This window comes from Camelina sativa, chromosome 2 (assembly GCF_000633955.1).
Source record: "Camelina sativa cultivar DH55 chromosome 2, Cs, whole genome shotgun sequence".
NCBI classification, from domain to species: Eukaryota; Viridiplantae; Streptophyta; class Magnoliopsida; order Brassicales; family Brassicaceae; genus Camelina; species Camelina sativa.
This window is the reverse complement of record NC_025686.1, coordinates 12,464,800-12,476,993: the sequence shown is the minus strand read 5'-3', so window position 1 is coordinate 12,476,993 and position 12,194 is coordinate 12,464,800. Positions and strand designations below refer to the sequence as shown.

At 34.4% G+C, this 12,194-nt stretch overlaps 1 protein-coding gene and 2 long non-coding RNA genes across 6 annotated transcripts; 1 reads left to right on the top strand and 2 right to left on the bottom strand.

Moving 5' to 3' along the window:
• Positions 1,525 to 3,154, bottom strand: LOC104722917 (small ubiquitin-related modifier 1-like). 4 transcript variants are annotated; one of them, XM_010441175.2, is made up of 4 exons: positions 3,003 to 3,154; positions 2,095 to 2,239; positions 1,855 to 2,004; positions 1,525 to 1,756 (listed from the first exon to the last, which is right to left on the bottom strand). In XM_010441175.2, the coding sequence occupies exons 2-4, from the start codon at positions 2,209 to 2,211 to the stop codon at positions 1,703 to 1,705; spliced, it is 321 nt and encodes a 106-aa protein (XP_010439477.1). In that variant the 5' UTR covers positions 2,212 to 2,239; positions 3,003 to 3,154; the 3' UTR covers positions 1,525 to 1,702. The 4 variants fall into 4 exon arrangements, with proteins under 4 accessions (XP_010439477.1, XP_010439499.1, XP_010439492.1 ...); XM_010441197.2 differs by having other exon boundaries at positions 2,113 to 2,239; XM_010441190.2 differs by having other exon boundaries at positions 2,095 to 2,235.
• On the top strand, positions 7,397 to 10,311 carry LOC104722908. Its single transcript, XR_757261.2, has 2 exons — positions 7,397 to 7,553; positions 8,382 to 10,311. It is a non-coding gene; the product is annotated as an uncharacterized LOC104722908 (long non-coding RNA).
• On the bottom strand, positions 10,353 to 11,520 carry LOC104722902. The gene is made up of 2 exons (XR_757259.2): positions 11,157 to 11,520; positions 10,353 to 10,822 (listed from the first exon to the last, which is right to left on the bottom strand). It is a non-coding gene; the product is annotated as an uncharacterized LOC104722902 (long non-coding RNA).

Below are 12,194 nucleotides of genomic sequence, written 5' to 3'. Positions count from 1 at the left end.
AAACAAAACACTAATGTAAAGTATAAAATAGCAGTAATTTATTGTCATTACTAAGTTTATAATTGCATACAGGAATTGCCATAATAAAGTATCAAATGGCAGATAATAGATGCTATTGTAAACCCTTTTATAGCAGCAACAATAGTGCTATCGTATATTGATTTATAATAGCACATCAATTAACGCTATGTTAGATGGGGGGTCTAAGATGGCAGCGGCAAAGATAGCGTTTATAGAAATGCTATCATAAACCTACCATAGCGTTTTAGTGGTGCTATCGATACACATATTTCTTGTAGTGGTTCTTACATAATAGCCTCATCCCACCATTTCATAATATGGTCCTCTCCATCCTATACTGTACCATAGAAATAAATATACCATAAGAATATTATCTATACTCAAATAATAATTATACCAAACGAATAAACCATCATACAATCTAACAACCTCATGGTTATTGCATCCAAAGAAAATCCTTCCAGGATTTTCGGCTGTGGTGGAATATTTCATATTGGTTTCCCTTCCGCAGAAACATTTGTCAGGAATTCCAACTGTCAGGCCAAGAAAGTTTACTTTGGGTGGACCTTCACTCCATACTTGCAAAGAACTAGAAGATGGCTGAGTGTAGCTGTGTAACCCCATATCTGTGTGCAAAATGAACAAAAAACTATGAGAACATATATATTTTCGAACAAAATTAGCTAAAGCGTTACAAAAGCAAATAGCCGACGATAAATGATGAGAATACTTATCTGAGATGTCCTTGAGTTTCGAAGACGATAAATGATGAGGATAGAATCTGAATTTTCGAGAGCAACTATATCAGAATTTTAGAGAGAGAAATTGTGGAGAGAGAGAAAGCACATACAAACTAGGGTTGACTTACAGAAAGAAGTAGTTATATGGTTACCAAATCCGGTTAGGTTAAAATCAAGGAATTGGTACGCATTCGGTTAGGTTCAGCTATCGGTTTGATTAAATTGTCGGTGAGCTTAAAATAATATAATATTAATAGTTGATGGCATAAGAAAGTCAACCACCAATAGTCTACAGAGAAGTCTACTTAAGCAAACCCTAAATCAAATAATTTTAACCTAATCAGCCTTTCCTCCCTTAATTTGACTAGTTTATATGTAAATTTATTTTATTACAATGCAGGAAGTCTATGTGGTTATTATTTGGTTAAACGGTTTACCAAATTATTTTATAATTTTTAAAATTAATATTTAACCTATAATTAAGGAGTAGACATACTTTTAAGTCTTCCCTTTGACGTTAATTTGAAATCAACCGTAAAGATATTTATTGCAGACTTCCTCGGATTAAATCTGTCATTTCGGCTTCTGCTTTTTGTTTTGTCGTAAGGGAGTCAACTGTAATTCCAGCACCCTTAGTGGTTATATTTCTCAAAAATCGAATATGGGATTTACGATTTCATTCAAATGCAAATAAAGGTACAAAAAATGCAATTGTCCCATATTGTTCGTCTAAATTCTCTTCCCAAAACTCCACACATACCACTATGTCAATGATAACAAGTCTAGACTTGTCTTTATTATCATCATTCTCATCTCATCTGAACTGATACAAAGTACATGACCAGTTATGAGTTCAACCACCAAAGATCCATACAAAACTAGTAATAGAAATAAAACACATTCACATATGATGGTAACAATAATGTTACGAATCAAATCCTCTACATCGGCCAACCAATTAATGCTTCGATTTCATCTCCATCTTCCATATCAAGCTGCATCAGTACATCAAACAATTAGATCACATTATAGGCCATGAATCATGGTTTTATCTTTAGACCAAGAAACATGAAAACAACACACATCAAATTACCTCATCAGGTGTTTGTTCAGGATTGAGACGACGAGCATAGCAGAAGAAGACGGTGTTGTAGAGATCAAGATTTTGAAGCTCACAGTAGCTTTTCATGAGTTTTTTAAACCTCATGGTTCTTTTCATCTTGAAGTGTCTCACACTATCATCCTGAGATTTTACTATTTCAGTCTCATAATATCAAAAATTATGGTACCCTTGTAAATAAACAACACTAAAGCAGTTTCTAATTTTGCTAACCTGACAATGAAATCTTACTTTGAGTACGATTTTGTTCTCTTCGTGATCGGGTACCCCTCCTTCATTGTTGTTGCTGCAGTTGCCGTCGTCGGTTCTATCCGATCTTGGCGGTGACATAGGTCACTTTCTCCAAATTATCCTCTGCCTTATGAAAGGAATTAATGTGAGGTTTTACATGTTATTCTTCATTAGAGTTATGTTACCCTGTATTTTAAAGATTAGGTAATTTTAAGATTAAATACTTAAACCAATTTATGGTTCTCTGTTCATAACGAGTTTACTTTTTTCTAAATGTATGTATCTAAACTATTCATTCTGATAGAAAATAAATAAAGTATTAAGTAGTTTATTATTTTTAGAAATCGGTTAATTCGTTTCTTAAAAATGATAGTGTAGATCCATATATTAATTTGATAAATTAACAAATTAAAAAAAAAAAAATGTCAAACAAACGCAGCANTTTTAAAAAAAAAAAAAAAAAAAAAACAAGTCGCGTTGGTTGATCGCAGTCGCGCTGACGACTGGTCAACGAGCAGGGCCAATACAAAATTAATCATTTTAGAAGTAATACAACTCAAAATCCAAATCATCAAAATTAAATCAATGAAATAGAGAGTATATAACCCAAACTAATATAAGTGCACAACGCAAACAAGTATATTAAAGAAGAAATCTAACTCACTTTTCGTCGAAATAAATTAATTAAGAAGATCTTCTTAGTTAATGTTTTTTATCGACCATAGCTCAAACCGGAGAAAAAAAGTTTACAAAAGAAGTTTCAGAAAAACTAACTAAGAAGATGAATTGCGAATCACATCAGAAAACTGCAATGAATAATCACTTATAGCATCATTATTAATGTAAATATATGTATCCATAATAGGGAATTAGAGAGAGTGAGCTAGTACCTTTACAGTAAGAAGATGAGGATAATAACAAAGTAAAAAAGAAAAAGAAAGAAAAATCAATTGTTTAGGTGGTGAAGAAAGAAATTAACAACTAATAAGAACTATTCCGTCGGAGGAAACGAGGTAGAAGAATACTTTTGCTTGTAGATATAAAGGAGGAAGATTTTTTCATGACGGAGAATACGAGGAAGAATGAGTTTATATATATGATTCGAGAATAAACCTAAAGAAACTCTCTTTCAAGATTAGAGGGTTTGACTTTAAACCCATCGTTTTTAATCCGAAATATGAATTCTATTTTAGAAAAATATCCACATTCACAAAATTAAAGATATAATTTGAATATAAACTTTAGTTCACCAACTCTAATTTTAAAAATATAGATGAAAAAATTGAAAGTACATTTTTTGAATTTCTCTTTTTTCTTTTTATGTAAGTAAGATGTTTCATATTTTTGGATTTTTTTTCTTTTATCATTCTGATGAGCTATAAATTGATAAAAATATGGAAAATTTTTATTTTCACTTCTATTATTTTGGTTTCAGTGGAAGTTCATATTTCATGTTTCTAATGGATATGTTTTCTAACATTTTTGGTAGGAGAATTTTATTTTATAACTATTTTATATTTTGCTATAGTTCAATATTTTTGCTCCAGCTAAAGTTAGTTTCTAGATCTGCCTTTGGGTGGACGCAAGATTCTTGTACTTTAATGTATAATTTGTGAAATTTAAATTAATTAATTTTATATCTTTTACATGTGATATGAAAGGAAACTAGCCAGTTAACTCGTAACTAGTGAGAAAATGAAATTGTCGGTTTTGTATTTTCTTTTGGTGTTTCAAATCCGAAATGTCACTTTGAAAAACAAAAAAACTTAAATTGATTCATCTAGACATCAACAGTGTTGTTGAGTTTCTTGAAATGAACATAGGTGAGTAACATGATCCTTAACAACCGAAACTTTAAGCTAAGACTCTTTTTGAACAAATCAAACTTGAACTTGTTAATGCTTACTTGATTTGCTGAATTCAAACGAGATCAGTTTAGGGTCAAGAAAAATCCATTGCATAGATTGGTAACCGTGCGAGACTAAGTTAGCTTTTTAATCGTGATTTGAGTTCGAGAACGATGTTTAACGCATTCCCTGCTAAAGTATGTATTTATTATCATAATTCACTAACAATTCCTGGTTCCTAATGCCTTTTACTTACTAAATACAATTACTTGCATCTATTATGGTTTTTGTTAGTCACAAAAATTTATAACTTCTCTTTGTCTTAGCTTTACTTATTCTTCATTATCTCATAATGTATTGCTTGGTATTTGAGGGTACGATCCTAAAGTGTTACAACAATATATCATTCGATTATTGTAAAGAACACATTAGATTTTAATTGACCTTTGATCAGTTTGCTGGAATGCCTCATTTTGAACAAACATTTGGTTCATCGACTGCAACAGATCCTCCATGGTAACCCTTAGACGGATCTAGATATCCGCCAGATCTGGATATTTACTCCATGGGAGCAACCATTGTTGGAGAAGGTGGGGGAAACTGAGGAACACTAGGAACATAAGGAGGAATTCCTAGTGCAGCTGGAACACCTCACCATCTGAATGAGGATTTCTTAGTCACCTCACCTCATCTTCATAATAATAACAAAAGAAATAAATAATTTTCAGAATTAAGCATTGAAGTAACTTAATTCTTTTTTTTATTTCTAATATAATAATTAAAACTGTATAATCAATACAATAAAAACAGATGTGTTTTTCTACAAATACAAAGCTGACACATCAACCTTTTAGTTGAATGAGGAGTTGACACATCAGTTAAAATGGGTAACCAATAAAATTATAACAATGAATACACGTCATTGTTTTATTTGACAAGGTGAACACATCGATTTCTTCTTCTTCTTTTCTATGTCAATTTCTTCTTCTATCTGTCGATCGATTCCTTCTTTTCTTCGTTTGTACTGATCTATGAGAAGCCACGATTGATCCATAGCCTAGGGAAAGAAGATTTCTCAGAGGTTTTTGGAACTCAATGACTCGGGTGGAGGACAATCTGAAGAATGTCGATTGGAGATGGTTTGATTGAGAAGCTTCGAGAGATGGATGTGAACAAGGACCGGATTCGATTTGACAAAGCTATCGAGGTTTGAATTTTGAATGTTTTCTTGATCTTTGGTATTTGGCTGAATCTGGGATAATTGTGAGATTGAAATTGTGGGTTTTGATTCTACGAAGCTATCTTTGGTGTTTAGCTGATTTTTTGTAGGTTGGAGATAGGTTGTTGCTGGGTACATTAATCTCCGTGTGAAAGTACCATAACCTGTTGCTTTAGTTTGGTTTGGAGGCTGTTTGAGAATCTCCTTATCACATACCCCTATTCAGATTTGACTTTTGTTTTCTATGGCTCCTTATCATTTTCCACTGAACGATTGAGATGAAAGTATAGTTAATCTATTACATCATACATGATTCTAAGAGAATTCTCTGCAATTTTTTTATGTTATGTTTCTGTTGTTAAAAAAAAAAAAAGAATAGAGAGACCTTTTTGGAGTTGTTCCGGTTTATAAATCTGGTAATTTTATTCTTTGACATTGAGTCAATGTCATTATTGTGCAGTTACCAGTGGAGAGGATGTTGTAATCTCGGCTGGTTCCTAATATCTTTGATCATTGTTTTTCATATGTTTCTCTCATGATGTTCATCTGTTCATTTAAGAATAATAACCTGATGATTTGTGGAGTGTGGTATCAGAGCCGAACCCAGACGAGTGTGGAGTCAAGTGGACTCACACCGTCGGGGGTGACGGTCTTGGTGCGCAACAAGGACATTGAGATCTGTTAGTGGAGGTGAATTGTGACACCCTGGTTTGCGGAAAGGTTTAAAATAATTGATTTGGCCACCTATTTCATCAAAGTACACTTATCTTTTCTGTCAAAGGTCCTGAGAGAACTCCACAGTTAAGCGTGCTTATGCTGGAATAGTCTCAGGATGGGTGATCTTTCGGGAAGTGATTGTCGGAACTGTGCGAGTTAGGTACTGTAACAAGTCTTTAAAGCCTTCCGAGGACGTAGCAAACCGGCCGTCGGATATGGATGGGCTCATAGGCCTAGTGAGAGGATGTGATGCCCATTAAGAAAGGTGGGCCATGGACTGGAATTGGACATGAAGCCCACTAAGAGGTGGCGGTGGGGGCATTACATGTGGTATCAGAGCCAAACCCAGACGAGTGTGGAGTTGAGTGGGCTCACACCATTGAGGGTGACAGTCTTTGTGCGCAACGAGGACGTTACGATCTGATAGTGGGGATGAATTGTGACACCCCGGTTTCAGAGACTTGCGAAGAGGTTTAAAAGAATTGATTTGGCCACCTATGTCACCAAAGTGCACTTATCTTTTCGGTCAAGGGTCCTGAGAGAACTCTAGAGTTAAGCGTGCTTGAGCTGGAGTAGTCTTAGGATGGGTGACCTTCCGGGAAGTGGCTGTCGGAACTTTGTGAGTGAGGACAAAACACAAGGAAAGATCATGTGGTGATTTGTCGGGACGGTAACAAGTCTTTAAAGCCTCCCGGACGTAGCAAACCGGCCGTCGGATATTTATGTGCTTATCGGCCTAGTAAGAGGACGTGGGACCCACTAAGAAGTGGCGGTCGGGGCGTTACAGTTTGTTTCTTCTGTATTGTTGATTGGTTTTCTTACATATGATGATAAGTAGAAAATTATTTATTTTTAGGTCACATGGCTTTCAAAAGAATATTTTAATTAGTGATGGAAATGATTTGGCTTTATCATTGAGATATAAGATTAAAGGCATGCCAAATAATAGTCTTTATCTCTTGACGATGTTTACACAGCCTATTAGAGCTAATCTCATAATCTTAGTGTACTTTTTTTTTGGTGGAAATAATCGTAGTGTGCTTAGAGTAAAGTTTGGTATCAGTTTTGTTCCTAATTATTACTTAACTTGCATAATATTGCATTAGACAACTGCTGTGGATGTAGTTGGTTATTCAAATCATGGGAACTGTATCATATGAAATAAAATATATTCAAAAATTTAATTTATGAAATCAAAACCTCAAGTATCATATGTTGATGCAAATAATAATAGCAAAAAAAAAGATATCAAAAATTTAATTAATTATAATACTTGATTCTTAACAGCATTTATTAATTTATGAAATAAAAAATATATAAGAAATATAATATAAAAATAATAATGAAAACCAAACCCGCAGGTGATGATATGATCAAATATATATACACCCTAGATGATTGAAGCAATTAAAAAAGAGAAATACCCTTAAATAGCACACATCTAAGTTTTTCTTCCAAAATTAGCACACATACTATATTATTCCAAAAGTAGCATTATTATATTTATTTATAATCTTTTACCATTTAAAATTAATTAAAAAAATAAGATAGAGGAGAATCTAATATATCAATAATTTCTCGCCGTCGTCGTGTTCTCGTCGGAACCCAGTTCTACCATCGCTTGCTCCATCATCGATTAACCAATTTTACGCATCTAGGTGAGCCACAGTTCAATATTCATCATTACTTTCCTAAATCTTTGATTTTTCTGTTTACTCTGAACTTGGTTTGATTAGTTTGTGAATCAAATTAAGGATCTGCAATTCTAGCTTAATTCGTTAAACAAAGAAGAAATCGGAACAGAACCTAGTTTAGAAATGTTTCTAAGCTTTTGATGGAATTAGACTGAACATAGACTCTCAATTGTGTTGTATTTGGGTCTGATTGCAATGTGAATCGTTCTGCTTTAGAAGATGTGGTTCATGATTTGTAGGAGAGTGTCTCTAAGGGGCTTGATGGTGAGAGATTTAGATGGTTTGTTGGTTCAATATGACTTCGAAATAAGGAATTCTTTCTAGGCTATAGACAAGCATCTACGCATCTCTTGAGCATCATGGAGTTAAGATGGTCTTGCTTTTTTGGTGTTACCTCTCTCTTTATCTTTTAGCTTACCAGTGATTGTATATGATTTTGATTTTTCATGTAGGTTTTGTCTCACTCATCGTTGGTTAATAACTTTATTTTCTGAAATTCACTTCAGATTTCTTCAAAAAGATAAGACGAAATTATGAGTGGAGCTGTACTTGTTGTTGTTGCTTCTGCTGTTGGCAACTTGTTAAAACGGTGGGATAACACCACAATTGCATGTGATTGATTTTGGTTGTTTATGTTCCAAAACCGTAATTATGCTTATAAAAATGTACGACCATGATAGAAATGATTTTGATGGGTATTTGATATGATTCACATATTCTGCTTCATCCTTATAGCTTATCTCTTTTGTTTTTGTATTGTGGATTTTTAAAGCTTTCTTTGGAATTTTGCAGGAGATGTGTTGTACATAAAAAAAGAGTTTCATTTGGAGAGTAATCCATCAGTGCAAGGTCTAATTGTGGTGATGTCACTTGTTTTGCCAAAAACATCTAGTGGAGTTGATGGAATTGGAGTAACAGATGTGTGAGAAAAGCTCCATTACTGTGTGAAAGACAGAGAAATGTGAGTAATGGTGGTGGTGATGGAGGAAAGACAGATAGGTTCTTCAAACTGCAGAAGATGAAAGTGCCAGTCACTGCAGAACGTTATGAAGCTAATGAGCAAGTTTATCCTAAAATTTGTTTCTAGTTATCACTCTTTTTAGAATTTATGAATATTTAGAAAAATCTTCCTAAAATTCAAGAATGTCTTCCTAAATATTAAGAAATTTTTCTTTAACATTATGAAATCCTTCTTTTCTGAAAAAAAAGTTTTTGAGTCGTTTAAGAGTTTTAAACCCATTGTGTTTGTGATATTGGTGGTAATGGAAGTAGAACAAGGTTCTTTTCAAGAAAGAGAGAGATAAGAGAACTTTATCAAAAGTAATGTCCATTTGGATGATGTTTCTTTTTTCAAATAATTTAAACTTAATGCTATATTTTTCACCATAAAACTTGTTACTCACTCTGTTTATATAAGATTTATAGTTTTATTATCATTTATGAACATTTAGGAAGGACTCATTCCTTGAAATTTAGGAATGACTTTTTAAAGTATAGGAAGACCTTCCTAAAAGTTGGACTTGAAAACACATTTTTGCATACTATAATGTTTACCTTTCTTGCATATAGATATTTATTGCTATATTTTCACTTAATGAAAAGTTTGGCTTATTAGTTACGCGCTCTATTTACAAATACTAAAGGAACACGAGATCGAGTTCTTGTAAGCGGTTGTAGCCGGTTATTTGAATTTTAATCCTTTTTTTTTCATGAAGGTTTTCTTGAATTGAAAAGAGACCTTCATGAATATTATTGAATCTTTCCTAAAACATTTGTTTATATGACAGATATATGAGTTAATGTTATTGAATCCACCCTGAATATAATTGAGTCATTTCTTAATTCTTTTCAACCATTATGAAATTTATTTAGAAAACACTTTAAATATGTAATTTTCATATAATCTTATGAGACATTATTTTCATGAAGACTATCCTGAAATGCAAGGAATCATTCACAAATATTATTGAATCCTTCTTAAATTTTTAAAACAAAGTGTTTTTTACTTAGGGATAACACAGTACAGTAGGGATTCTGATTTATTGTGAGAAGATGATAATGACTTCATCATTTATAAAGTAATTCAATTTTTGTTTGTTTATCCACTAATAAAGTTTGATGCTAGAAAGACAAAACAAGCAAACAGGAAAGATTGATCTGATGAAGAAGAAACATGACAACTGTTCCGGTTTTATCCCCTGATCGAGGAGCTGCTTGAGAAACTCCTGAAAGGCGATCTATCTAAAAGCAACAATCTATGTATGAACCAGTCAAGTCATAAGGAGGAGAGTGAACCAAAAACAGGATCAGTAAGGAAGAGTTCTGCTCCCGCAGCGGTTCCAGAGCGAAAAGCCACCCCTCATTCTATGAGATCAAGAAGAATTGCAACATGGGGGCGTCCTCAGACTTCTGACGATTGATACTCCAGTGACTCAGTGTTGAAAATTGCTTCTACGGACTTCAAGAAGCTGGGGCAACACATCTTTGTATTCATTATTGGTGGGGCAACTCGATCCGAGCTCCGAGTTTGCCACAAGTTGACAAGCACTTTGAGGAGAGAAGTGGTATTAGCCTCCACTAGTTTCGACAATCCCCCACAGTACATCACGAAGCTGAAATTGCTGTCGGAAAAAGACATAGAAGGGGCTCCTACTCAGCCCTTCAAACCACAATACTGGTGAATTTGACACGGCTTGCGTCTCAAAATGTTTTTAGTTGAAGAAAAAAAAAAGCTAATATTGTTGCAATTGAAAGAAGAGTGGATAAGCAAACCAGCATACACTTTTGTCCAGAGACAAGACTTGGGATCAGGTGAGTAGATACGTTAAAAGCCTCACCCTTGTGTTTACTGATGTCTAGATTTTTTATGAAGGTCTTCCTAAGGTTCATCATGAATTCTAAACTTTTATGAATGTCATCCTGAAATTCAAGAAATCTTTCATGAATTTCACATGATTCTTCTTGAATTTTCTTGAGATTAAAGAGAACATATAGCAAACTCAATCACAGTTACTGCAACAACAATTAACTTGTCCAGTAGAAACATCTGACACTCTTGTAGTGCAGAAACATTCAATTCCCATCGAGAGTCATCCAACCATCTTTAGTAGAATCCATCTTATTATAACAGTGTTGAATCTTCAATGTCGATTCAATCTTTATTTGGAGTGTTGAAGTCCCCAAGGGTGGATACATCGAGGACTTGTGTGTTCTCGCACCTCACAATGTGCAAGCTGCAATGAGTGGTGTGAAATAACAAAACCAGAGATTTATTCAATCTTGAGATTACTCTTCGAACTATATTATTAAACATTGCACAATCACATAAGCGTAGAGTCTCAGCTAGTGTTACTTATCTTCGATCTAAGATACTGAAATTAGTTCATAGAGAGTTGTTGTGAAAAGCAGAAATTATCAAAACTAACCACTAATACGCATGTCTCAACACACTCCTTAAAAATTAACAAATATGATGTTCCAGGTCTCAACATTTCTAAAGTCAACAAATCCAACAAGGCCTAGTCTACACTCATCACTCAAGCAAGAACCAATATGATTCCAACTCACCATCACGTTCTTCTTATAATCGAATCTGACTGTGATCCCTACCATCAATCGCTCCACATCGGTGATATCAACCCAAAAAATTCTCCACTGGATAATAACTCTCGATCCTTGGCCCACCGAGAATCATTGGGTTCTCCGTCACATCGAGAACGACGACGCAAGATCGGAGATGGAGCTTGGCGGTCAAATAGGTGCTGTAACGGAAAACGACACCGCAGATGGAGGAAGACGATGACTAGTGACGATTGCAAGCGTCGATGGTTGACTGATTGCAGAAGAATCATAGTTGATACCATCGCCGGCGGCGCCGAGATTGGTAACAGAAAGAATTAGAGAATCGTCGGAAAGTTGAATTAATATTTTTATGGGCAATTGTCATGGATACCATCATTTTTAGTTTTTGGGTCAAAAATACCACAAGGCCCAATAATTTCCATTTCTAACATTTCTAATTAAAACGTCTGACGAAAATACCCTCACATTCCTCAAACCCTCGTTCGCGTCTCCTCTCTCTTGAGACGAAAAGACTGATCATCAGACTCTCGTCGCCGGCATATCTCGCCGGCATATATCGCCATCTCGAGTCGCCGTTTCATCGAAATCGACTTCTTCTTCATCTCCTTCCGTCACCTCATTCCAAAAAGGATCTGATACGGTGGTTACCGGAGGCTCGCCGCTTTACCGACCTATCTCCTCGCTGTATGTCGTCGCTGTTGTTCTTTTTGATCTAACCACCATTATCTCAACATATTTCGATTTGCGGTTCTTTTTTGCTATGTTTATGTGTGTTTAATTTTGATTTTTTAAAAACCTAAATCAATTAGATGCAAGTTTGATAGGGTTGTGTGATTATGTGTGATTATGTGTTTGATTTCGTGTAAATCGATAGGGTTAGTGATCAAAGCAATCGAATTTCAAATCAGATTATATTTCTTGACTTTATTTATGTCTAATTTTGATTTTCTTAAACCCTAAATCAATTCGATGGGAAATTAAGTAAGATTCTTGTGGGTTATAATTCAATTCTTGTTGTTTTTG